The sequence below is a fragment of the Capra hircus genome, chromosome 5, assembly GCF_001704415.2.
Source record: "Capra hircus breed San Clemente chromosome 5, ASM170441v1, whole genome shotgun sequence".
Classification (NCBI taxonomy): domain Eukaryota; kingdom Metazoa; phylum Chordata; class Mammalia; order Artiodactyla; family Bovidae; genus Capra; species Capra hircus.
The window spans coordinates 26,423,920-26,450,497 of record NC_030812.1 but is presented as its reverse complement, the minus strand read 5'-3'; the positions used below and the strand labels follow the sequence as shown (position 1 = coordinate 26,450,497).

At 50.8% G+C, this 26,578-nt stretch overlaps 2 protein-coding genes across 2 annotated transcripts; both read right to left on the bottom strand.

The window, feature by feature from the left end:
* On the bottom strand, positions 118–14,106 carry AAAS (aladin WD repeat nucleoporin). Its single transcript, XM_005679907.2, has 16 exons — positions 13,852–14,106; positions 13,105–13,232; positions 8,050–8,105; positions 7,647–7,738; positions 7,413–7,459; positions 7,057–7,155; positions 6,593–6,736; positions 2,264–2,384; positions 1,834–1,958; positions 1,593–1,653; positions 1,349–1,439; positions 1,070–1,163; positions 916–983; positions 686–767; positions 499–583; positions 118–375 (listed from the first exon to the last, which is right to left on the bottom strand). Exons 1-16 carry the CDS (start codon positions 13,972–13,974, stop codon positions 148–150), a joined length of 1,644 nt encoding a protein of 547 aa, XP_005679964.1. The 5' UTR covers positions 13,975–14,106; the 3' UTR covers positions 118–147.
* SP7 (Sp7 transcription factor) lies at positions 18,347–26,040 on the bottom strand. Its single transcript, XM_005679904.3, has 2 exons — positions 25,960–26,040; positions 18,347–21,255 (listed from the first exon to the last, which is right to left on the bottom strand). The coding sequence occupies exons 1-2, from the start codon at positions 25,978–25,980 to the stop codon at positions 19,981–19,983; spliced, it is 1,296 nt and encodes a 431-aa protein (XP_005679961.1). The 5' UTR covers positions 25,981–26,040; the 3' UTR covers positions 18,347–19,980.

Below are 26,578 nucleotides of genomic sequence, written 5' to 3'. Positions count from 1 at the left end.
CGATTCACAAGGAGTGACTAAAAAGCGAAAGAGCCAAGATCTAAACCCGAAGTCCATGCCTTTTTTTTCCTTCAGTGTATCCCAGTGCAACTCACTGGAAAAGACAGAGTTTCATAATTAAGTGGAAAACAAGAAAGGACACTCTTATTACTGAAAGTGGGAGTGAGGGGAGTGGGGCCGAGCAGGGGGTGGCCCTGGGAGAGGGTCCCAAGGGGCAGAGGTTGGGGATGTCTCAGTAAACAGGGGTAGATCGTGAATAGCGCCTCCACCCCCAGCAGGGGGCTCCTGGGCTCGGCCAAGCACCGGGCTAAAGCGTGGAAACTGGGCATTGACGAAGTACAGAGGGATGTGGGTGATCCGGCCTGTGGACCAGCACTGCAGAGAGAGGGGAGCAAAGTCAGCCTGGGCCCAAAGAAGGGCTATTTACGGCAGAGCCACCCAGCAGCCGTGGCCCTCAGCTCCTCCCCACTCCTGCAGCCCAGCAGCTGGCCTACTCACCACGCTGAGCAGAGCTCCCTTGTTGAAGGAAGGATGGAAAGTGATGAGCTGGGCCTGGGCTCCTAGCTCCCCCTGGATAATGCCACTAGACGAAGAAGAGAAGGGGAGCAGGCAGCTGGAGGCAGCAGGCAGGAATAGTGGGATGTGGGTCTGGTATGGGAGGGCCAGTGAGGAACCCAGCACTTACCAAGGAAGTAGCTCAAACACGGGGCTGTTTCGAGTGCGAAAAAGGAGGATGACTGGTTTCCCGTTCTGGACCCGAGGATTGCCTGTAAGAGATGGACGAGGGACAGGAAGGAACTCTGGAGGCCGAATCCCAGGACAGGGGCACAGCAGAACTGCTGCCAGGACACGGATACACTTGATTACTGGGAAGATGGCACAGCCTCCACAGAGGCCTTCCTCTCCACCTCTCACCTTTCATGAGCACAGCCAGCCGCTCCCCGCTTGGGTCCCAGACCATGGAGTGGGCCTCTCCCCCAAGTCTATGAGTCAGAACAGCAGGTTGAGGGGCTCTGCGTGGTCCCTCCCGGCTTTGTCTCACCGCTCCTTCCTCACCCACCCAGCTTACCTCTCCTCGCCATGTGGCGTCTGTATGGTGGTCTCAGACAGATCTGCCACTATTGTAGCAGACTTGGCGCCTCCAACATACCCCTTTCCCTCACCTGTGGATCAGAGCAGGCGCTCTCAAGTATAGGAAAAGGGCCCCTCTCCCCCATCTCCTCTCCATCACCGGCATCAACGCTTCTTTACTTCCCTTTTTCCTTCAAAGCAGCATATTCCAGATGGCGCTTTCCTCCCTCCGACTACCCCAGCTATTGTGCATCCAAAAGTGTTGCCCCTGACTCACCACACCGTTCTGGGAATGACAAGGAGTAAATAAGTGGTTCCCCCAACACTGTGAACAGCAGGCGGTTTCCACTAGGGCTCCAGCAGCCAGTCTGGGGTCAGGGAGCAAAGGGCAGGAAAAGGGTGGGCTATGGGAATACAGGAAGGACGCACAGGCGCAAGAGAAGTAGAGGAGGTGGGGGGACACGCCTGGGGAAGTAGAGCCAACCTCCTCCCCAGCTCCTGCAGCGCATACTCCCTCCTACCTGGCATCGCCCCGAGAGGGTAGGCCACCGCTCGCAAGTCCACATCTGGGCCTCCCAGACTCTGTGCCAGAGAAGCAGGCCACAGCTTAGAGTTCCAGGTGTCACAGCTCAGACCTCCCTGCCTGTCAGTCCCAGGTTCAGGGGAATGGGGATGGGGACAGAGGCTGTGCAGCTGAAGTTACAGAAGCCTAGTGCCTTTCTCCACGTCCTTCCTGCCCACTCCCGCTCTCCCCACACTCACCGAAAGACAGCTGAAGGAGTGGTAGCCAAGACTTTGCTGCCATCTGGGGACCAGAGCAGGTTCGTAACCCCACCTCCCCGAAACCAGGGAAGGGGAACACAGGTCTCTGTTGAGACATCCCATACCTAGGAGAGAGGCGGGGAGAGTGAGACAGGGAGACAGTATCCCCAACACCCCACAGACCCCCTTCCCTGAGGTACAAAGAATTAGAGAGGGGAGGAAGTGGGAAAGGGTTGCAATAGGAGGAAACAGCAGAATTTTACATGTGAGGAGCAGTGCTGGTGCTGCACCTTGGATAAGTTTAAGACTGAATGGATAACTGTTCCTCACCTCCCCCAGCGTACTTCCCACCACCAGGCAAAGGCAGCTCTTCCCTCAAGTCTGAGGGATGTGGCTGAAGTGACCCCAAGAGGCGTGGGGACCAACTTACCAGGATGGCAGAATCCACAGGGGAAGCTGAGAGCAGCCGCCCCCCACTAGGGGCCCAAGCCAAGCTGGTAACGGGTGTGTGCCCAGGGTGAGAGAGCACCTGGGCACAGCCAGAAGAGGGTCTGCAGAAGGGAAACGGTGTCGGGTCAGAAGACAAGAAGAAAGCCTTGTGACTATTCCCTTGCCTCCGCCTGCTAAAAGTGCCCAATCCCTGTGGCCCCTCTGAGTGCAGGAATAAGAATAATGGAAGTTAAAGGAAAACAAGAAGGAAGCAAGGGCAGTCACTACCAGGAGGCCCAGAAAGGGTGAAAGGGGGTAAACCTGAGACAAGAACTTTATTATTCCCGTTACTTATTTATTGGCTGTGCTGGATCCTTGTGGCTATGTGGGTGTTTTCTCTAGCTGCATTAGAGGAGCTTCTTGGTGCGGAGCATGGGCTTTAGGACATGTGGGCCAGTAGTTGTGGTTTCTGGGCTCTAGAGCACAGGCTCAATAGTTGTGGCTCCCAAGCTAATCTGCTCTGAAGAATGTGGGAATCTTCCTGGATCAGGTATTGGACCTGTGTCTGCTGCACTGGCCGGCAGATTTTTTACCACTGAGCCATCCGGGAGGTCCGAAAGAGACAAGAACTTGTGACAAGGAAAGCTCGGTGGCACTGGGCTGGGGAGATGCATGCTCTGCTCTGGGTGAGAACCCTCTCTCCACAGGACCATCCTGCCTGGAGGCCAGGATAACCCATGACATCACCTCACAGCTCCCATCTCTTATCTTTCTAGTTATCTGCCACTCCTCAGAGTTCATCCTGTGCTCCCAAACCTCTCTCTCTGTGTTTCCTTGTCACAGTTACCTTCCCTCCTCGGTGCTCTGCCTCGTTTTCTGCTCATCAAAGATGGCGCGTGTGGCAACCTCCCCGACTAGGCTGGGAACAAACTGAGGCCACCAGCTGTGTCAGTCAGCTCTGAATCTCCAGAGCGACATACTTGGCCCAAAAAGCGCAGGCTACTATCTGAATTAATGCCACTCTGTCCCTTTTCCTCCCAACCATACACCCACCTTTAGCTCTAATGAGGTCACCAGTCTACAGTTACTCTCTTAATTTTATAATACATCAGTTTACAGAGATCCATCTCATTCTTTTCAGTGGCCTCACTGTATTCCACTGAATAGATGAACTATAATATATTCAGTCGTGCTTCCACAGACATTTCAGTTGTTGGTGATTTTTTAATTACAAATAGTACTGCAAAAGTATTCTTTATATCTTTATGTACTCATGTCATTATTTGTGTAGAATACAGTATTAAAATGGCATTGTGGAATTGCACCTTTCAAAAGATAAATATGCCAACAAATTTTTTCCAACAAATTATTTTCTGAAAAGTTTGTGGGGCTTCCCTGGTGACCCAGTGGTTAAGAATCTGCTTCACAATGCAGGGGACACCAGTTCAATCCCTGGTCCAGAAAGATTCCACAGGCCAGTGCACCATAACCACGGAGCCAGAGCTCTAGACCCTGGGAGCCGAAACTACTGAGCCCAGGCGCCACAACTACTGAAGCCTGTGTTCCCTAGAGCCTGTGCTCCTCAATCAGAGAAGCCACTGCAATAAGAAGCTCGCACACTGCAACTAGAGAATAGCCCCTGCTCACTGCAGCTAGAGAAAGCCCACACAGCAACAAAGACCAAGTGCAGCCAAAATAAATAAAATAATTTAAAAAAAGTTTGTACCACACTATGCCATTTTTCCTACTCATGCTAATAATGGATGTTATCAAACATTTCAATTTTAATAATACTGTCATTCTGAATGGGCAAAAAAAAAATCTTATGTATTTTTCTAGTCCTTTTAATTATGTATTTTTACACTTAGTTTTTTTATCAGCTTGGAATTTATTTGTATATAAAATGTGAAGCAAGGCCGAACTTTATCATTTTCTAAATGGATAGCCAATTTTGTCAAAACCACTTAAAAAAAAAGAAATCTGAACTTGTCTATTGCAATGCAAGCCAAATTCATTATGTATTAAATTTCCATAAATTCCTAGATCTGTTCCTGAATGTTGTTCTGATACACTGATCTGTCTGTCTTGTCTTATGACAATATCTTTGTATTACTGTGACTTCATGAAACATTTCAATACCTAGAGGCAAGTCTCCTCTCAATATGCTTCCTTTGCAAACATTCGTGGCTATCCTTCCATATTTATGCTTCCATAAAAACTCTAAATAGCATTTTGTCATGTTCACAAAAACAATTCAGTAGAATGCTAACCGGAAATACACTTAACTTGACATCTTTATGATTAAATTTTCCTATCCAGGAATACAGCATGTCCCACCATTAATTAAGCTTTTGTTTTAATATTCTTGTCTAATATTGACTTCCCTGGTGGCTCAGACGGTAAAGCGTCTACCTACAATGTTGGAGACCCGGGTTCAGTTCCTGGGTCAGGAAGATCTCCTGGAGAACGAAATGGCAATCCACTCCAGTATTCTTGCCTGGAAAATCCCATGGACAGAGGAGCCTGGTAGGCTACAGTCCACGCGGTCGCAAAGAATTGGACATGATTGAGCGACTTCACTTTCCTTTAATATTCTTCAACCACTTTCTTCAGATGTCTAACATTAAATAAATTTAACAATTTATTCCTAGTAACCTATAGTAATTATTGGACCTGTTGTAATAGAACATATTTTTCATCACAATTTCTCAGCTGATTCTTACTAGTACAAGGAAAGCTATGACCTTTTCAGTTTCCTGGATCCAATTACGGTACTACTTACATTTCTTACCAGATTAAACAGGTTTCTTTTAGTTGAATCTCTTGTTTTATCTAGGTGTAAAATCATATCTCCAAATAAAAATTAATTTTATCTTTCTCAAGACTTATACCACACTCCTTTTTCTTGTCTTACTGCACTCACAAGAACACCGAAAACTACTGTTGATTAACATGGTGGTAATGATACTTCTGTCTTTATCTTGACATTACTGGAAAAACTTTTAGTATCTCCTATTTCACTGTTTAATATGGCAGCCACTCATTTTGAGTATATACTCTTTATGTTTAGGTCATCTCTTTGTATTCCTATTTACTTTATGCATTCAGCAGGATGTCTGCTTATTCAAGGGCATTTATTAATACAAACATTTTTCTCCCTTAATTTGCCAGTGTAATAAATCATTTTAATATATGTCCTAATGGTAAATAGTTTCTATTTCTGGAAAATTCCACTAGGTTAAAATTTTTTTTAAATATATGCTTTTGGATTCTTTTTGATAGTCTTTTATTTAGGATTTTAAAATCAGTAATTGTCAGGTTTCAGTTTTAGGGTCACATTAACTTTATAAAAAACAAATCAGGATGGGACAGAAAGAGGACATTAATGGGAAAACTGGTGAAATGTAAACAAAGTCTACAGTTTAGTTAATAACAACGTTCAAATGTCAGTTCTTAGTTTTGACAGATATAACATGGTAATATCAGATATTAACAATGGGGGAAATGCTGTGAAGGTATAGCCAAACCCTCTGTCCTATCTTTGCAGCTTTTCCAAAAATCTAAAACTTTGTCCATATAAAGTTTATTAAAAGGAAGAAACAAATCAGGAGGCTTTCCAAATTTTTCTATGATCTGGGTTACTTCCAATAACATGGAGATTATCTTTTCTCTGACAATTAGACAAACTATCAGAAAATCATCTCAGTCTGGCACCGTTTTTAGTGGTACAACTCATCCACTTTGGTAACACATATTTGGTAGAAAATCAAACATTTCCTTAGATTTTCAAATGTGCTGGTCTAAATGTATAAAATATTCTCTAATAATTCTATTTTCTTCCATATCGTGGTTCTCTTTTTTCCCGTTCTGAAAATAGTATACTTTGATTTTCTCTTTTGCCTTAATAAAGTGAGCCAAAATCTTTATTCAAAATTTAAAGAACCAGTTTCTGGTTTTATATTTAGTTAGTTCTAGTTAGTTAGTTAGATTTAGTTAAATTCTTTTTCCATTTTCACTGGTTTCAGCTCAAATCCCTATTAATTCCATATCTACATTAACTGCCTTTCTCCCTTCTGTTAAACTTGCATCTGGCAGTCCTCCCAAAGAGACTTTCTTTCCACTTCATGATCCACAGGTGCACACTCCCCACACTCCCAGAAGCCCCTATTCTGCCCCTTTCTCTAGATACCGCTTGGTAGAACCTCCACCTTGGCCTTAGGTCTGCTCTCCCGTAGCCATGGGAAGTGCTGTGAGGATAAAGAACTTTTCCTCCCAGACCTCCTCACCACCCCATGGCCTCGGGCCAAGGTAAGAGACTGCTGGGACTCACCGGGTAGACAAGGACATGGGGTCCAGAGTCCAGATGAGAATGCAGCTCTGGCAGGCCACAGCCAAGACAGAGGCACTGAGGGGCTTCCAGGCCAGGGCTGCCACATTGCGCTGCAGCCGGTGCTTCAGGGAGGGGACTATAGTGCTGGGGTGAAATGGGAGGGGACAGAGTCAATCAGGGACGCTGAGGTGCAGGGGACCGGAGTATAACTGAGGACAGACATCCAGAAAAGAAAGCAGGCCATCCAGCGCCTGGGGGTCCAGTGGGACAGAGGACAGGATAAAGGCTGGGTTTGGAAAGAGGATGCATCCAGCTGTGGGGCCTCCCTGACCCCAGTTCTGAAAAGAGCCATCGAAGCGGGCTCAGGAACTGCAGGACTCCCCGGGCACCAGAGCTGGAGAAGGAAGAGGGGGCTGAGAAATGGAGACTAAAGAGTCAGAGCCCACCCAGCGTGCCACACACACCTGTTGGCATTATACACGCGGATTGAGTCATCCAGCAGAGCCACGGCAAACTTGTTGGTGTGGGGGTGCCATGCAAAGACCCGCAAGCAGCAGCTGGACCTGGGGCAGGAGTGAGAGTGAAGAGTCCGAACTGCACCTCACCATACCCGGGCCCAGAGCTCAGGCTGCCTTCCACATGAGACCGTTTACCATTTTTTGCTGTTTCTTTCTTTACTGGGAGGTTAGAAGGAACGAGAACATGGGTAACAGTCAGGGAAGGGGTGGGAGGGGTCTCTGCCTTGTTTTCCCTCTCCCCAAAAGAAGTTTCAAGGTTCAGGACTTCCTTTTAACAAAAGCCCCAGAGCTGGTACACTCACCAATTTGTGACTTGAGCAAATTCAGCAATCAGATCTTCGCTCCTAAGCTGTAATAACAAAGCAGACAGAGGATGCCCTGGGACAAAGGGAGCTTATCCCCTCAAAGCTCCCACGGGGAGCTGGACCATTCCCACCCTCTGCCATCTTCCCATCACAGCCTGAACCTAAGGCACAGAAAATGGTAGGAGTAGAGGAGTAGCAACAGGGAGGGCCAGTGGCAGAAGCCAAACTTACAGACAGATGGGGAAACAGGGACCCGTGGAGGGAGGAGGCCCATCGACAGAGTGCCAGGGCCCAGCTGGATGCCGTCTTCACCCACTCAAACACTGTGGGGTTGAGGAAGCAGCCGTGATTAAATCGTTCACAGGGCTCTCACTGGGCACCCTGCTAGGTAAGGGCTGAGCAAGGGCAAGCACTCTCCAGGCCCTTCCACCCAACAAGTGATCTGGACACCCACTCTGCGGCATGAGGGGTAGGTAGAGGTGAGAGAAGATAGCACCAGTGGAGACAACTGGGCCAGAAATACAGGGCTAAAGGGAAAGGCGCTGGGCCAACAGGTATTGGGATGAATTACGGAGAATATGGAGGGGAGATGGCAACCACAAAACTAGAGAAGGCTGGAGGTAAACACACTTACCCTCCTCCTCTGAATTTGCAATTTCATTCAGCACCCCGAAAAGGCCTACATCACGCCTGGAGAGAGGGAACTGTGAGTTAGACAGCTTTGATCCCTTCAGTCTCCCCTTTAAGTTCCTCCATTCATTCATTCATTCATTCAAGCAACATGTACTCAGAATAAGATCAGGGACTTCCCTGGTGGCTCAGTGGCTAAGACTCCACACTCTCAATGCAGGGGGCCCAGGTTCCATCCCTGGTCAGGGAACTAGACCCCACATGTTGCAACTATAAGATCCTGCATGCTGCAACGAAGACCTGGTGCAGCCAAGTGAGTAATACATAAATAAATATTTAAAAAATAAATAAGAGCACTTCCATTTAATGAGTGGCAACTATATGTCAAACACTTTATACTGTCCTTTCATTCTACCCATTTCCTCAATGAGACAATTAAGGCTCAGAGGTCTGTCAGAGCTTTGTGTGCAGATTGAGTCAGGACTTGCCCGAAGACAATGAATGGAAAGCCACTGAAGGAGTTTCAGTTGAGAAATAAACTGATCACACAGACATTTTAGAAAGATCAGTCTGGCTGCAGATTAGAGGGAGACAAGAATGGGAGAAAGAAATAGATTAAGAAGATACTTCAGGAATCTAGAAGAAACGCCAAAGTGGCCTGAACCACTGGGGGTTGAGAAAAGAGGACAAGTTTGAGAGCTTGAGGAAGTAGAACGGACAGGACTGGAGGACTAATTCAACATTAGTAAGGTAAAGAGCAATATCAAGGGAAACACCTAGATGATAATTATAGCATCCAACACTGATTACACTGTGCCAGGGCTGGGCTACAGCTTCACACGCAACATCTAACTTAGCTATTATCACAACCCTATACAACAGGGATTGTTATCGTCTGCATTTTTAGATGAGAGAACAGGGAGTGTGAAAGGTTGATTATCAAAGGTGAACTAGGTAGGAAAAAGCAGAGTCAGGATTCAATCTGTCTGTCTGTCCCAAAGCCTACATTCAAACCACTTATTCTTATATGACTAGGAAGGGCATTCCTTAAGACGAAAAACACAAGGAAGACACTGGCATAGAGAGGAAAACAGACTGATTTTGAACGTGCTGAGTGTGTGAAGCCTGTAGAATATCCGACTGAGGGTGTTGAACAGACAAGTGAACACCAAGGTGTGGTGCAAGTCCAGTTCAGGACCAACATTAAAAAGATAGCAGAGGGCTTCCCTGCTGTCAAAGCGAAAACAACGCCCAGTTGTGGATGTGACTGGTGGTGGAAGTAAAGTCCGATGCTGTAAAGAACAATATTCCATAGGAACCTGGAATGTTAGGTCGATGAATCAGGGACGTGGAATTGGAAGTGGTCAAATAGGAGATGGCAGAAGTGAACATTGACATTTTAGGAATCAGTGAACTAAAATGGACTGGAATGGGTGAATTTAATTCAGATGACCATTGTATCTGCTACTGTGGGCAAGAATCCCTTAGAAGAAATGGAGTAGCCCTCATAGCCAACAAAAGAGTCCAAAATGCAGTACTTGGGTGCAGTCTCAAAAATGACAGAATGATCTGTTTGTTTCCAAGGCAAACCATTCAATATCACAGTAATCCAAGTCTATGCCCCAACCAGTAATACTGAAGAAGCTGAAGTTGAACAGTTCTATGAAGACCTACAAGACCTTTTAGAACTAGCACCCCCAAAAGATGTCTTTTTCATTATAGGGGACTGGAATGCAAATGTAGGAAGTCAAATGATGCCTGGAGTAACAGGCAAATTTGGCCTTGGAGTACAAAATGAAGCAGGGCAAAGGCTAATAGAGTTTTGCCAAGAAAACGCACTGATCATAGCAAACACCCTCTTCCAACAACACAAGAGAAGACTCTACACATGTACATCACAAGATGGTCAATACTGAAATCAGACTGATTATATTCTTTGCAGCCAGATATGGAGAGGCTCTATACAGTCAGCAAAAACAAGACCAGGAGCTGACTGTGGCTCAGATCATGAACTCTTTATTGCAAAATTCAGACTTAAATTGAAGAAAGTAGGGGAAACCACTAGACTATTCAGGAATGACCTAAATCAAATCCCTTACAATTATACAGTGGAAGTGACAAACAGATTCGAGGGATCAGATCTGATAGACAGAGTGCCTGAAGAACTATGGATGGAGGTTTGTAACACTGTACAGGAGGCAGTGGTCAAGACCATCCCCCCAAAATAGAAATGCAAAAAGGCAAAATGGTTGTCTGAGGAGGTCTTACAAATAGCTGAGAAAAGAAGAGAAGCTAAAGGCAAAGGAGAAAAGGAAAGATATACCCATCTGAATGCAGAGTTCCAAAGAACAGCAAGGATAGATAAGAAAGTCTTCCTCAGTGATCAATGCAAAGAAATAGAGGAAAACATCAGAATGGGAAAGACTAGAGAGCTCTTCTTCAAGAAAATTAGAGATACCAAGGGAACATTTCATGCAAAGATGGGCTCGATAAAGGACAGAAATGGCATGGACCTAACAGAAGCAGACGATATTAAGAAGAGGTGGCAAGAATACACAGAACTATACAAAAAAGATCTTCATGACCCAAATAACCACGATGGTGTGTTACTCACCTAGAGCCAGACTTCCTGGAATCCGAAGTCAAGTGGGCCTTAGGAAGCATCACTACGAATAAAGCTAGTGGAGGTGATAAAATTCCAGCTAAGCTATTTCAAAGCCTAAAAGATGATGCTGTGAAAGTGCTGCACTCAAAATGTCAGCAAATTTGGAAAACTCAGCAGTGGACACAGGACTGGAAAAGGTCAGTTTTCATTCCAATCCCAAAGAAAGGCAATGCCAAAGAATGCTCAAACTACCGCACAATTGCACTCATCTCACATGCTAGCAAAGTGATGCTCAAACTTCTCCAAGTCAGGCTTCAACAATACGTGGAACCATGAACTTCCAGATGTTCAAGCTGGTTTTAGAAAAGGCAGAGGAAACCAGAGATCAAATTGCCTACATCCACTGGATCATAGAAAAAGCAAGAGTTCCAGAAAAACATCTACTTCTGCTTTACTGACTATGCCAGACTGAAGCGACTTAGCAGCAAACCCTTTGATTGTGTGGATCATAACAAACTGTGGAAAATTCTTCAAGAGATGGGATTACCACACCACCTTACCTGCCTCCTGAGAAATGTGTATGCAGGTCAAGAAGCAGCAGTTAGAACCGGACATGGAACAACAGACTAGTTCCAAATTGGGAAAGGAGTACAATAAGGCTGTATATTGTTACCCTGTTTGTTTAGGTTATATGCAGAATACACCATGTGAAATGAAGGGCTGGATGAAGCACAAGCTGGAATCAAGATTGACAGGAAAAATATCAATAATCTCAGATATGCAGATGACACCACCCTTATGGCAGAAAGCGAAGAACTAAAGAGCCTCCTGATGAAAGTGAAAAAGGAGAGTGAAAAAGCTGGCTTAAAACTCAACATTCAAAAAACTAAGATTAGGGCATCCAGTCGCATCACTTCATGGCAAATAGATGGGAAAACAATGGAAACAGTGGCTGACTTTATTTTTGGGGGCTCCAAAATCACTGCAGGTGGTGACTGCAGCCATGAAATTAAAAGACGCTTGCTCCTTGAAGAAAAGCTATGACAAACTTAGAAAGCATATTAAAAAGCAGGGACATTGCTTCCCCCGTGGTCTAGTGTTAAGAATCCACCTGCCAATGTGGGGGCACAGGTCTGACCCCTGCACTGGGAAGATCCCACAGGCCGCAGAGCAACTAAGCCTGTGTACCACAACTACTGAAGTCTGAATGCCTAGGGCCATTGCTCTGCAAAAAGAGAAACCACTGCAATGAGAAGCCCTAGCACCCCACAACAAAGAGTAATCCCTGCTTGCCACAACTAGAGATAGCCCCCGCACAGCAGCTGAAGACTCAGCGCAACAAAAATAAAATAAATAAACAGAACTTAAAAAAAAAAACAAAAAACAGCTATTCATATAAAAGACAGCAGGAAGCAACTTCCCTGGTGATCCAGTGGCTAAGACCCCATACTCCCAATGCAGGGGGCCGGAGTTCAGCCCCTGGTCAGGAAACTAGATCCTGCAGCGCAACTAAAAGATCTCAAATGCCACAACGAAGATGTAAGATCCTGCACAACAAGAACCCAGAGCAGCTAAATAAATATTAAAGAAAAAAACACCACGACAGCAAGAAGAGAAGCAGCAGCTCGATAGAGGCAGAAATCAAGACAGAATCCAGGACTGAATGGGTTTTCAGACCACAACCTGATGTTTAGCTTCACTCAAGGAGACATGCAAATGAAACTGTTATGCAAAATCAAATATCAAAGTTTGATAAGACAAGTGTCAGAAAACAGGCACTCTCATACACTTTTTTGGCTTTGTTTCATTTTTAGGGTTTTTTTGGAGCATAGTTTCTCACTGCTGGTGGGTCTATAAATATGTACAACTTGGAGGACTGTATGGCAACAGCTCATGAAATTACAAATGAACATACCCTTTGAACCCCTACATACAATGATGAGGATAATGCTAATAATGGCTAACTCTTGAAGGGATTAATATGTGTTTTACTCATTTAATCATCACTAGAACCTTGTAAGACAGGTTTCATTTTACAGATGAAGAAATTGAGGGACAGAATGATTAAGTAACTTGCTCAAGGTCACACAGCTAAAAAGCGGCACAGCCAGGAACTGAATCCACATACAAAATGCATGACCCATGTATGAGATTATTCACTGCAACCTTATACCTATCCTTTCTGAGCTTCAGGTAAAGGCTCAGAAAGTGACAATGACGTGAGGGATCCAGTTTACATAATTAAACCAGAAAGGAAAGCAAGTCATTGGAGATGAAACGGAACTACCGCTGCACAGCCTTGAGTTCCACAGAAAGGACTGATAATTTGATGTGTTGAATGACAGACAGCTCTGAGCTAGAGAGAGCCAGGAAGCCCAGGGCAGAGAGGTGGTGACACCACTGCGTCCAGGATCTGCAGGCCAGTGGCCCAGGAGACCCTTTGCCAAGTCTCACCAAATGTTGATGCATCTCTTCCACACTTGCTCCCGGTGGTGGATGAAGGCAGTTCTTGTGCCATGGTCCAGCCTTCCAGGGGTCTTCAAGGGCTCCTTAGTCAGGTTTAGGACAGGAAGATTGATCCACTATAGCCAAAAATGAGAGGTATGACAGTGAGTGAGTTCTCCTTCCCAGATCTCTACTGAACCCCCCTGTTTCCCATTTCCACAAAAGAAACACTTGTGGAACTGGGGAAACAAGTCTTATCTCCCTTATCGGTAAAACCAGAATAATATTTCATAGGGATGCTGTGATTATTAAATCACATTATTAAAACATTTGTGGAGAACACCTGACTCAGAGCCTCTTTCTTCCACGCAAATGCTTAATAAACGTCCATTTCTCTTCCTTTTCCTTGCCAGGAAAACCTCGGGGGAAAAAACTCCCCAGGTTGGGCCTTCCCAGTTGTCCCAGATACTGTCTCCAACTTTTCAGAAGTCCTCCTGCACAGTCACGGCCCCTAGATTCGCCCCTACTCTCTCCATCCCCGCTCGGCCCGCCCCACAGCTCCTCAGCATCCCTCATCCTCCAATCCCAGCTCTAAAACACATTCCATCTCTTCTCTTCTTCTCCACCCTGGGAGAGGTTGTTTCCAATCCTCCAGTCTGGGGACCGCGACGCGCCCCCCACCCCCACGCTGCCTCGCGCATACCCTCCGACACCGCCCCCCATGCCTAAAGGTCCCTCCCTCCTCGCCCGGACCACCTGGCCCCGGAAGTCGGGAGGCGGACTCTCACAGCTACTGCCTGTCACCAGTTCGTTATTGTGCTCGTATAGGGTGATTTGTCCCCTAGGCGGTGGAGGAGGGAACAACCCCAGGGAGCACATCTTGCCGGTCCCGAGGACGTCCGGAATCAGAAAACTCCCCGATCCCTGCTCCTCTGACTTTCAGTTCCCGGGCTAGATTCGGATGCGTACGGGTAGGCGCATGGGACAAACGGCAATACAAAGCTCAAAGAAAGTAAACGGAAGAGCACTGGAGAAGAAGGACGCATGCGCAGTTCTGGGATCGACTTCCGGCGTCCTGGCGCGCCGCCTGGCGGTGGGACAGGGAGCGGCGCCGACACAGCCGCAGCGCTGACCCCTAGTTAAGAGTCGGAGCGGGTTTTTTTGTTTTGTTTTGTTTCCTGTGAGACTGCTGTTTTCCCAGTTCCGAATTCCCCAGCATAGTCTCCCACTCACTCTCAGCACTCGAAAAGCCCAAAATAAGCCACGTTCAGGGAAGTACCTAATTAAATTAAACCCTTCCAGAACTGTGAATCGCCCAGAGGAAAATACCGACTCTTATCACGGGCAGCTGGCTGGAAAGTTGAGGGACGCTCACCCTTAGGAGGAAAGTCAGGAGGGAAAGTACTGCGCCCGCCAGAACCTAAAGGCCACAGGGTTAGGCTTCCTGGAAGGAAAAGCGGGAACAGTTGGGAAACTAATATTTCCTGAGCACTTATTATGATAAGTGCTTGACTAATCTTTACAACTCCATGAGATGGATACTGTTATACTACTAAAAGGAAAGTGAGGCACAGGGGAGATCGGACCTTAAAAATACCAAAACCGGGAATTCTGCCTTCAGAATAAAAGTGAGATGGAGAGGAGAGGGGCAAAAATAGGTGAAGGGGATTAAGAGGTACAAGCTACAAAGTAAAAAATAGATTACAAGGATGTAATGACAACACAGGGCTTCCCCAGGTGAAGAATCCGACTGCCAAGCAGGAGAGGCAAGAACCTGTGGTTCAATCCTTGGTCGGGGAAGATCCCCTTGAGAGGGAAATGGCAATCCACTCCAGTCTGGGAAATCCCATGGACAGAGGCGCCTGAAGGGCTACAGTTGGTGGGGTCACAAAGAGTCAGGACACGACTTAGCAACTGAACAACAGCAATACACAAGGAATATAGCCCATATTTTATAATAACTTTGTGTGGAGTGTAAAGAAATAACATCACTACGTTGTACACTTGAAACATTGTAGCCAATATAGCACAGGGAAAGTAGTCAATACTTTATAATAACTGTATGGAGTATAATCTATAAAAGTATCAAATCACTGAATTGTACACTTGAAACTAATACGATGTTGTATATCAACTATGCTGCAATTTTTAAGTGATATTTATCTTACTCTAATTCATAACAATGGAGTTATTAATAGAATTGGAGTCTAATGCAGACTGCAGGCTCCTCTTCTCACAGCTGTGTAACTTTGGAAAATCATTGAACTCTTTGAGCCTCAGTTCCCTCACTTGCAGAGGGCACTCACACATGGTTGTTTCCCATACATAAAAATGAAAACAAAGCCATTTAATAAATTGTAAAGCACTAAGCAGATACAGGAGATAAACAGCTCTAACTCTGCCACAAACTAGGTGACCCTGGACATTGGTTCATTCATTTAACAAATATTAATAAGCAATTCCAGGGCTTCCCAGGTGGCACAGTGATAAAGAATCCCCCTGCAGGAGATGCAGGAGACAAGAGTTTGATCCCTGGGTGGGGAAGATGACCTGAAGAGGAAAATGGCAACCTACTCCAGTATTCTTGCTTGGAAAATTCCATGGACAGGGGAGCCTGGCAGGCTACAGTCCATGGTGTCGAAAAAAGTTGAACATGACCGAACATGCGTGCGTGCACGCGTGCACGTGTGTGCACACACACACACTCAACAATTCCAAGGCTCAGGCTCTGGGCACACAGAACTGTGTAAGGCATAGTCCCCACTCCCAAGAGCAACCAGCCTCATTGGAGAGACATTCTGGTTTAATATTTTTGTCTGCCCCTCTTTTCTACATGAAAAGTTTCCCTCAAGCTTTATACCCTGAGTCAGGAAACCAGGGGTTCCAGAAGGTTAATAAACATGGGACTCATCTGAGAATCTTGTTAAAATACAAATTCTGGGGTGGAGCTCTGAAGCTGTAGCTCCAAAAAGTCCCCAGGTGATACGAAACAGACAACACTGTGAGTACCCTCTCTGGCCATTAGCTTACTGTTGCCTAGGAAGTCACAGAAGGTGTAAAAGAGCAGAATATGAAAACGGGGTAGTTTGGAGAAACTGGCTGAGAAAGCACTTGCTGAGACAGGAAAGCAGTATAGGACTGAAGGGAAAGTGGGAGTCTGTGACTGCAACAGATCTGTGGAGAACAGTGAGATGCCACTCCCAAACTTTTTTTTAATTAATGTAATTATTTTTGCCTGCACCAGGTCTTCCTTGCTGTGTGAGGGCTTTATCAAGTTGCTGTCGCTCTTCCTCGTGTGCAATCTTCCTGCACCAGGGATGGAACCCGTGTCCCCCGCACTGGCAGGCGGATTCTTAACCACTGGACCACCAGGGAAGTCCCACCCACAAACAGTTTCATTGTATCTTAACCTTGGCACCATCCAACCCCCAAAACTCACTACAGCCTGGGCCTGCACCTTCCACCCTCCCTTCAAAGAAGCCTGATTTTCACCAACAGATTGCTTTATAATTATCAGTTAGGTGCCTGCCTCTTACCAGTAATGTGACCTGGAGAGAAGGAAACGGTGCTCTGTGTATTCACACACAGTCACCATCTCCCATGTGTGCGCTTAGTTGCTCAGTCGTGTCCGACTCTTTGTGACCCCGTAGACTGTAGCCCGCCAGGCTCCTCTGTACACGGGGATTCTCCTGGCAAGAATACTGGAGTGGACCTTCCCAATCCAGGGGTCGAACCCAGGTTTCCCGCATTACAGGCGGATTCTTTACGGTCCGAGCCACCAGGGAAGCCCATACAGCTTATTTAACGTTTGTTGAATGATTTTTCACAATTTCCAGAGTCTTGGGAGGCTAGTCCGGACCTAGCGCACTCTCCACTAACTTCACCAGGGGGCGCGGTGGCCCCGGCGACACAGTGACTGAGACCCACAGTCCCGGGGGCGCAGAGCTCTCAGCAGGCGGTCTCCACCCCGGCCCCTCCCTACGACCTGGGCGGGAAACCGAGGCAGCGCCCCTGCCGCTGCCCGAAACTTCTAAAATGGGCCCCCTACTTTGAGAGGCGGGAGGCATCACGGGAGCCTGGGTGCCTGGACCTCGGCCCGCCGCCCCTTCCCCGGGCCCGCCGAAGCCCGGCGCCCCGGCCCAGGGCCGGTAACCAGGCGCACATGGCCCGCCCGGCCCTGTTTGTCCTGGCAGCGCGCCGCCGCTATTTGAGGCGGTTTTTATCTCCCAGAAACCAGCAAAACCCCAAGCGGAGTCTAGGGAAGATGAAAGGGGCCGAGGGGCCGGGGAGGGGACGACCGCGAGGCTGCGGCGGGTGGGAGCTGGCACCGGACAGGCGGAGACCGGCAGGCGAGAAGGCCAGGCCCTGGGGGGTCCCGAGGAGCCGGCCCAGCGGGGTAGCGCCGAGCCCGGGGGTCCACTTCGGGCCGCCGCCGCGAGCCTAGGCGTCCCCCGCCCCTTTTCAGTCTCTCTTCCGCCGCGGCCCCCGGCCCGCGGGAGAGTCCTCGGAACTCCGATCCTTCTTCAAAGCGCCTTTGAAGCCCTGCGCCCCGCCCGAGGGCAGGAGATTTCGCACCTGGATAGGGGCGGGGTGGGAAGGGGGCCGGCAGCTCGAGCTCGGCCGGATCGCCGCCTGGGACCCGCCGACCCCTCCCCGCTGCAGCGCGGCGGGCCTCTCCCGAGCCCCCGAGGGGTACCGGCGGACTGGGGCGCCGCCCGCAGTCGGGCCCAGGCCGGGGGAGCTGCGGGTGAGCCCCTCTGCCTGGCGGGGGAGCCCTAGGGGGCGGGGGCCGCACAAAGCCCTATTGTGGCTGGGGGCTGGCCGCCACAGAGTGCCTTTTGTTCCGCCTCTAACTCCGTGGCGGGCACGACTGATTGCAGGCCCCGGGCCGGGGGCGGGTTACGTGCCAGGCGGGTCCGCCCGCGGGAGCCGCACCGCGCCGGGCTCTGGCCCCGCGGTACTCCGCATGGGGCCGACGCGCGTCCCGGCTAATGCCGGGCCAGGTCCGCTGGTTCCGAGCCCGAGGAAGAGCCGGGGAAGAAACCTCTTTGCCTTTCCAACTCCGCAGAGAGCTCTGAGCTGTTAAATAACACCTCCGCCGCAAGGCGGGACAACCGAAGTATTCTATCCCAGGCGTAACGTGCAAAGAGGCAGGACACAATGCCCCTGGTGACTCCCCGGATTGCCAAGGAGAAATCCTGTGGCGCACCTTTCTCCCCTCTTCTTCCTCTTCTCTCAGCATGACAAAATGTAAAATCAAACTTTTATTTATTAAATTAAAAAAAAAAAAAAGACTCCATGAGGGCTTGATCCCTTCCCTTCCACAATATTACCCTCTCCCCAAGCTCCGGCGGCTTTGACCCTTTAACTTGGGGCCTTGAGGGAGCAAGAAGTAGAAAAGGAGGATCCAAAGTCACAGGAAAGGCATTCAAAGGCACGAAGCGGCTTTAAAAGTCACTGGAGGTGAAGTTGGGAGCATCGGAAGTCCCAGGTTGCCGGCCTGTGGATGCAACCCCAAGTCAGCTTGGGGACTTCTGTCCTCCTAGATCTATAAATTCTTCTTTCTCATGACTTCTGGGCACCAGCCTATCACAGTGCCTTGCACAGAGTAAGCACTCAATAAATACTCGATTTTCTTGATCTGATCCCAGAGGAAGCCTTCCTCGCCTTTTCTCCAGGAGAGACACTTCCAAACTAATGTCCTCCTTGGGTTAGATGGGCTTCCCCATAGAGCATGTCTAAGATGGCAGCTGCAAGCTCTGTTAAAGGCGGCAACAAGGGATTAGCCTAATGGGGTCATGGTGTCAGGAGGGGCAGTGGAAGAACCTGCTCTGGGGTCAAGGAATCTGGAGTACATTCCAGTTCTCCCCTCCATAGGGCTTGAGTTTTCACAGCTTCTGGCCAGGACTGGAAATATTAGGGATCCCTTAGTTGTGAGATACCCCATCAACTCATTAACAGAGATCTAGCTAATTCACTCTATTAGAGATTCCGTTAAGAGAAACACCATTAACTGAGACCCTGATGATAGTTCTATTAACAAGATCTCCACTATCACTTTTTCTAGACAGAGATGCATTTGGCTAAAACTTCCATAGCAGAAATGGACCCCCTTCCCTCCCCAGCTCACTCTACCTGACCTGTCATCATAACTTAGATAAATAGAATTATTATTATTACTATTCATTTCTCTTGGAACATAGGGGTTAAATATACATGCCTGGGGGCAGCCTCCCTGACCCTGGGGTCACCCCATCTTTGGGATCAGATCCCCACCAGTCTGCCCCCTCTTGGCACCCTGCTCCCTGCCAGGTCACTTACCCCAATCCCCCGAACTCTGGTCCCTAATGAAGAGGCCACCAGGGGGCAATAAATTATCATTATCATCATCATGACTGTTTGTAAAAAAATGCTCTGGAGCATAGAAGGCAGTGGACTACAAAGTTGAGAAGATTGGAGCCTGAAAGCTAAGGAATAGTGGTAAATAAGCTTGGGAGGCATAAAAGATGCACGTAAAGGAGTTAGTGAGATGGAGAAATGAAGTGTTGGGAGCCCAGATGGAGGGGAAGTGAGTTGGTTTGGTAAGAGCAGAGAAACTGTGCAGTGGCCAGGAAAGAGCTTCTGAAGCCCTGAGTGCAGAGATCAGGCACCAGGTGACGGCCTGAGATGAGAGTTTGCAGAAGGGTCTCATGGCAAGGGGAGGAAATAAACTGAGGAGGCATGCAGGGTGATACTCAGGCCCAGAATGGGTGGGAAGAGGCGGAGATGGATAGAGTTGCAAAGGGCAACATGCATGGGGCAGAGGGGGTGAGGCGCAAGCAGTGGTCCACAGAGCCAGGAGAGGCTGGTAAGGCAGCCTCAGGGGGCTGGAGACCTCCACCCAGCTCAGATCTCCAGCAGGTTGCTCTGCTCCGGACTGCCTTCAGGGGCTTTTTCTGGGGGTGCCGGTGAGGCGGAAGGTCTGGGCGTCTGACTGGCCTCTTCTTCGCCAGCGCTGCGGCCCTCCCCCAGCTCCTTGGGGCCACTGGCTGGGGGTCCCGGACCTGGCTCCCCGTGGGTGCGTTGATGTTTGCTCAGGTGGTCACTTCGGGTAAAGCGCTTGGAGCAGAGCAGGCAGGTGAACTTCTTCTCCCGGGTGTGAGTGCGCACGTGGCGCTCCAGCTCGTCCGAACGGGTGAACCTCTTGCCACAGAAGAGCCAGTTGCAGACGAAAGGCCTCTCTCCCGTGTGCCAGCGCAGGTGGGCCTTCAGATGGGAGGCCTTGCCGTACACCTTGCCACAGCCCGGGATGTGGCAACTGTGGATCGGCTTCTTTCGCAGCCCGGCTGCGGCAGCGCCCAGGCGCTCCAGCTCCTGGCAGTTGGGGCAGTCACAGGAGGAGCGCCCTGCTCCGCTGCTCCCGTAGCCAGCACTGCCCCCTGTGCCTGCACCCCGGGGGGGTTTGGCTCCACCACTCCCCTCCAGCTGCCCACTGTTGCCCACTGCCTTGGGTTTATAGACATCCTGGGGCAAGACATGCTGGGGCCCTGGCTGCAGGAGGTGGGGAGCTGGATAGGGGGCTGGATTAAGGGGGGCAAAGTCGGACGGGTAGGTGGGCAGCTGGGGGTTCAATGGAGGCTGAGCAGGGCCTGTAGGCAGTGTCCCTTGCAGCCCATCACCCTGGCCCTGCCCGCCACCGAGCCAGTTGCCCCCAGGATGCATGTCCCACCAAGGAGTAGGAGCATTGCCTGGGCCCGGTGAGATGCCTGCGTGGATGCCTGCCTTGTACCAGGAGCCATAGGGGTGTGCCATGTCCAGAGAGGTGTAGACGCTGGGCAGGCAGTCAGAAGAGCTGTGCCCCTTGGGCACTAGGAGCCCAGGGTCCTGGGTGCCCGTGGGCCCTGGGAACGAGTGGGAAAAGGGAGGGTAGTCATTGGCATAGCCCGAGGTGGGTGCTGGAGGGCTGCCTGGGGGGGAGAGGAGCCCATTGGTGCTGGAGAAGGGGGCTGGGTAAGCATCCCCCATGGTTTTGGAGGCTGAAAGGTCACTGGTCACAGAGTATGGCTTCTTTGTGCCTGCTTTGCCCAGTGTCGTGGAGTCCCGCAGAGGGCTGGAGCTGCCAAATTTACTGCACGCCGCTGTCAGCATGGCCAGGGGGCTGGAGCCATAGTGAGCTTCCTCCTGTGGGGAGAGAGAAGCAGTGCTTAGGTGGAGAAAAGAAGATGCGCAGGGCTGCACAGCCTGGAGACCTGGAGAACAGAAGAACAAAGGTGGTGAGGGAGAGGTGAAGAGGACGGGGATTCAGAGGTAAGGTCAGGGAGGGGGATGGGCAGTGAGGACTGGGACCCAGGGAAGAGCTCAGATGGAGTCTGGAAAAAGAGCAGAGGACCCAGACAGGGGCGGTAACACCCAACCTAACAGGCAGGAGGCAGAGCTCCCTGTGATGCTGGGGATGTGCAAGGGCCTCTGAGGAACAGGGGATGCTTCTTAAAAAGCCATGAGAAGAGCCAGGGGTCAAGGCAGCACGTGGATGCAGTGAGTATTAGGGATCCTGACCCCTGGAAGTGGGTTGGGAGCAGAGGCCATGGTGGGGGACTTGGAGAGGAAAGACGAGGCTGAAAGAGCAGCGTGGGGAAAAGCCGAAGTCTTAGGGGACCGTAGTTGCCCCTGTTCCAGGTTTTCCCAGCTTGACCCCTTATTCACTTCCTGTCTCTACTTCATCTCCTGACTAAGGCAGTGGCCTAGTCACCCTAAAGCAGTGTCCTCATGTCCCTGGTAAGGAATCTCTTTCTCTTGGCAGGGACCCTGGGCCAGGGAGCAAGAGGAAGCGACGGCGGAGACACTGGGACATTGAGAGGGAACAGGGTTGCCGCCAAGCCAGGGCTGTGGCTGAGGCAAGAATGTCTTTCAAGCGGGCATTAGGCACCTCCTGCTTTGTGGAGCCAGCTGGTACCCCTTTGGGAGGGCTTGGAGAGCTGAAATCCTCACACCCCTCCAGGGCAGGGAATTGGATTGGCTATGATCGTGGCTCACAGCCACACCCCTCCCTCCATGCCTCAGTGTCCCCTAACACGTAGAGACCCCTCCAGCACAGTGAAATGAGGGAAACGTGTATAGATGCAGGGCACAGGGGTCTTTTAGGAATACCAAATGCCCATCGTGCTGTTGCTACCAGGCCAAGCCCCCCGAGATCACCATCCCTCAGGAACTCACGGTGCCCCTCCCTGAGTCAGCTCTGGGGCATCCCAGAAGGAAATGGTGCCCTCCTGGATTTCTGGCTGGCATGCATAGGCATCCATTACTGAGAATCCCACCAAAAGCAAGTCAGAAGCTGACCCTGTATAGTCCCTTGTCGGGGGCCCTCAACGACAACAGCAAAAATGTGCCTGGTACCTTCCCAGTAAAACTGAAAAAGAACCCAAGAATGCAGGGTTCCCAGGCCAGCCTGCTAGCTCCTAGCGCATAGTCTGTGCCTGTGACACCAATCCTAGAGGAAGATCTGAGGTTTAGAGGCTTGCAGTGAGGGCTGCGTGTGCAATCGCCAGCCTTGCCCTGCTCCCAAAGGGAAACCTGCTGTTTCCCCTGCCCAGTGACCTCTTTCTGAGGTCCTGATGACAGCATGGACTCCCAAATTTGAACCATCAAAAGTGTCCTCAAATCTGGCCATGACAGAAGCCCTGCATCCTTCCCAGCCAGGGTGTCCCTGGAGCCTCCCACCTCCCAAGCGGAGGTGGGCAAGGCAGGGCAGCTGCTGGGGCAGGAGGCAAATCCTAGTGGAAAGGAAAGGTCGAAACGTATTGTGCAAAGGAGAGGGGCAGAGACCCATAGAACCAGAGCAGAGGAGCCTGCAAGGTGAGAACCTGACCTTAAAGCCCCTGGTGGTAGGGGGTGGGGCAGGGAGTGAAAACAGTGGGAGCTGGTCCACAGGGGCAGAAACGGGCAGGGACGGGAAAGAGAAGAGAAGGAAAAAGCGACAAAAGGAGGGAGAGAGAGGAAAGCAGAATAAACAAAGAAAGAGAGGTGATGGAAAGAGACTGGGCAAGGAAGGCACAGGAAAGCAGAGAAAAGAAAGGAGGGGGAAGGAAGAAAAGAGGGGAGGTCCGGGGAGGCAGATTTCCTACCTAAGAGAAAATCCCCCCAGTGCTGGGCTCCAGAAAACCCCCAGACCAGGCCACTCCTCCCTCCTTCTCCCCCTGACCGCCCCCTCCCCCTCTGCCTGCCTGGCCCGGCTCCGTTGGTTTCCCTGCGGTCGGTTTATTTTTAAAAACGCCGACGCGGTCCCCCCCGCCCGGCCCTCACACTGTGGCCACAGGGGCCTCAGCCAAGCCCAAGGACCCCACCCAGCCATGGGGCGGGAAGGAGGGGTGAGAGAAGGCAAGCAGCCCCAGGCCAACAGCAGACCCCCGCCCTGGGGAACAGAGAGCCCCAGGGCCCGGGGGACAGAGAAGGGGGAGCTGGGCACCAGACAGCTCAGAAGGTTCTGGAGGCCAAGAGCTGGGCACTTGGCTAAGGTTCATCGCAGCCTCAGTGTCCTTGTCGTGCTGCTTGGGCTCTCCCGAGAACTAGGGAGAGGGTCCTGGTTACGGATTCTAAATATGTGCGTCTGTGTCCCCATGTGGGGGAGCCGGGGGCTGGAGCCCACCTTTGAGTTGTTTTTCCTCCTGCTTCCACCCACATCCATTGAAAACAATGACAACCACACCAATACAGGTTTTTAAGTACTGAAGGGGGAATCTCTGGAGAAAGAACAAGACAAGGAGCTGTCCCAGCTCTCACTCTCACATGGGGAGGGGACCCCGCCCTCTTTCCCCTGACCTCGCACTGGGAAGGCTCACTTGGACATCTGAGTGCTGACTGGCCACCTGAGGTCCCAGTTTCCAGTTCTCCACTTTCAGCCTCCTCCCAAATTGTTTGGTTCTTCCAGCTCCCAAGTCTCCATCCTCATTAGCCCCCATCTCCATTTCTCCCTCCTCCCTGATCCTCTGCATCTCTCACTCAGCCCAGGTGAGCCTCCTGTCAAGCTTCCCTCTCTGAACCCCCAAGTTCTTCCCACTGTCCAAGAGGACTTCCTGATGGGGGTATAAGAAGAAGCTTGAGGGCCCAGGTGCCCCTCAAAATAGATGAAAGAGACAGAGGCTGGAAGCCTTGGTATTAGGGGCATCTCCAGCTTACAGGGAGTGAGGGACAAGAAAGTCCAGTTTCCAGGACATGCTCCTCTTGCCAAATGCTACCCCGATCCCATGTCTTTCCAGCAGACCTCTGGCCCAGCCACTCCCGCAGGCACCAGTGCCACGCTGGCAACTCTGGCATGAAGCCCACGCCCATTGACACGGCCCCTGCTTTGGGTGGACCCAGGATTTCCATGCACCTTAGTCCTCCAGCTTCCTCAAGCTCCAAGCACAGCATTTCAGTGATGGCTCAATCATGAGTCTCTTGGGGAGATGGTGGGGTGAGCAATCTGCCTCCTTGCAGCAGAGGGTAGACATAGCCCTGAGGACCCCCAACTAGGTCATGGTGTCCACCCCACTGCCTCACATGCCATTCCCTCAAACTCAGGCACAGGCTCCCTATCCACCACCCTTACACACACCATTCCCCACTTGGACTAACAGATACTTGGGTGACCCAGCCTGTACACACACCTGTGCTCCCACAGAGCCAGGCACACGTGCAGGTGTGCTGCTTTACATTCTGACACTCACAGGCAGGCCAGTGAACACAGATGTTAAGAGACTCCTGGTCCATCTCCCACACACCTCTCCTGCAAGGCTGAATGAGTCAGCCTGGACCTGAGCTGGTGTACTGGGAGCAGACATGGGGCCTTCAGAGGGGCCCAAGAATAGAGACGGTCAAGGCCACTGATGGGAGTTGATCTTTGGGAAGGGCTCTCTGGTCCCAAATTCCTATGGAGGGACCCAGAAAGCAGAAGTGGTAACAGAGACACAGAGTCAGAGATCCAGAAGCAAGGAGAACTCAGAACATTCAGACAGCCTCTGAGTGACTGTGAGTCCGCCTTTCCAACTGTGATGTGCCATGAGTCCCTCAGAAGCCCTGGCAGAGTCAGCAGTTTCTCAAGCCCCCAAGCCCTGACCCCCATGGTACCCTAGTTCCCTCCATCCTCAGTGCCAGAGGCAAGGGATGCTGGGGTCCCAGCCTGGAGGGGAAGTGGCCCGGTCCGCCCTGGAGCCTCCCACTCCCAAAATAGAGCTGAGTTTGTCTTTGGCTGAAAGCTAAATATTTGTGAGCCGGGCAGGCGGCCTCAGACCCTGGCCCTCCTCCTTGGTTGCCTCTCAGACCTGGGCCCAGTTCCTCTGGTCAGCCCCCCCACATACATGGACTGCCCTCTCCCTTCTCTCATTGCCCACCTCCTCTGCTACCAGCCCAGAAGCCCAGCCCCCTCCCCACCTACAAACCAGACAAGACACTGCTTAGGGTGAGTCCTGAGAGCCAGGACCCCCAGAGAACCATGTACTCACTGTTGCCCAGTGCCCACTCAGCCAGTCCTCTGGCCTATTTCTCTCCCCCGTCCCCTACCAGTTTATCTCTCTCCCACTCCTCTCTCTTCACTCCCCTCCCCTTCCTTTCTCGATCCCTCGATCCCTCGATCCCTAGTTCACTCCTCAGATTTGGTGTGCTTGGGGGACCTCAGGGGTCCATGCCTTCTTCTAACCTAATCCCCTCTGTCCTCCTCTGACTGCTCCGTGACCCCTTGCCCTGCTCTCTCTCCTCCCCTTTCTTCTGCCTCCTGCCCCCGACCCGTCCTCTGACCCCTGGAAGTGACAAGCACCACAGCAACTGTCTGTGTGAGTTAGAAGGTGGGAGTGGACAGGGATTAGGACCATTAAGATCCAGGCTGGTGTCCTGGGGGAAGGAGGGGGCAGTTACCTCAAGCAGGGAGGACGCCATCCTGAGGCTGGGGAACGGGTCCCAGGGAGCCAGGCAGATGGAGAGAGCTGAGCCGGAGAGAGGGAGAGGGAGAGGGAGGGAGAATGGGAGAATGGGAGAGAAGAGATCTAAAGTTAGAAGGGACTAGGGGGTGGGGGTGGGGGGGCTGCTCTCTGTCTGTAGGGATCCACCCTCTAATTACAGCTTTCCCAGCGGAGAAGGCTCCGGATCCAATGAGCAGGGCGAGAGAGGGAGGCAGAGGGCCCAAGTTTCCTGCTCCATTTGCTGAGCTCCCCCAAAGAAGGGATCTGGGCGGGAGAGGAGAAACGGGGCTCCCAGGGAAGCAGGAGGGGTAGGGACAGGGCAAGGTGTCAGGGCATGCCGGGGGCGCTGAGGGTCTGGGCAGATGCAGGGTGGGCCCAGGTGCCCCACACCCTGCCCCCAGCCATACCATAGACAGCTGTGGGAACCCCTCCCAGACAGAGCTCCCGAGTGTCCTGTACCTGGGGGATAAGGGGCTGGGTGTCTCGAGTCTCTCCTCTCTGGAGGTCTGGCACTGGGAGTGCTGGCAAGGGGTCGCCTGCGGGTCCGAGGAGGGCTCCGCTCCTCTCCTAGGCCA

What these genes read in the sequence shown, in the direction of transcription:
- AAAS (XM_005679907.2), bottom strand. Translation starts at nt 13,974, where the DNA reads ATGTGCTCCCTGGGGTTGTTCCCTCCTCCACCGCCTAGGGGACAAATC. An exon ending in CGCGTGTATAATGCCAACAG is followed by an intron (nt 6,737 to 7,056) that starts GTGTGTGTGGCA and finishes ATTTCACCCCAG; the next exon opens with CACTATAGTCCCCTCCCTGA. An exon ending in AGGGAGCTCTGCTCAGCGTG is followed by an intron (nt 376 to 498) that starts GTGAGTAGGCCA and finishes CTCTCTCTGCAG; the next exon opens with TGCTGGTCCACAGGCCGGAT.
- SP7 (XM_005679904.3), bottom strand. Translation starts at nt 25,980, where the DNA reads ATGGCGTCCTCCCTGCTTGAG. An exon ending in TGGCGTCCTCCCTGCTTGAG is followed by an intron (nt 21,256 to 25,959) that starts GTAACTGCCCCC and finishes CTCTCCCCACAG; the next exon opens with GAGGAAGCTCACTATGGCTC.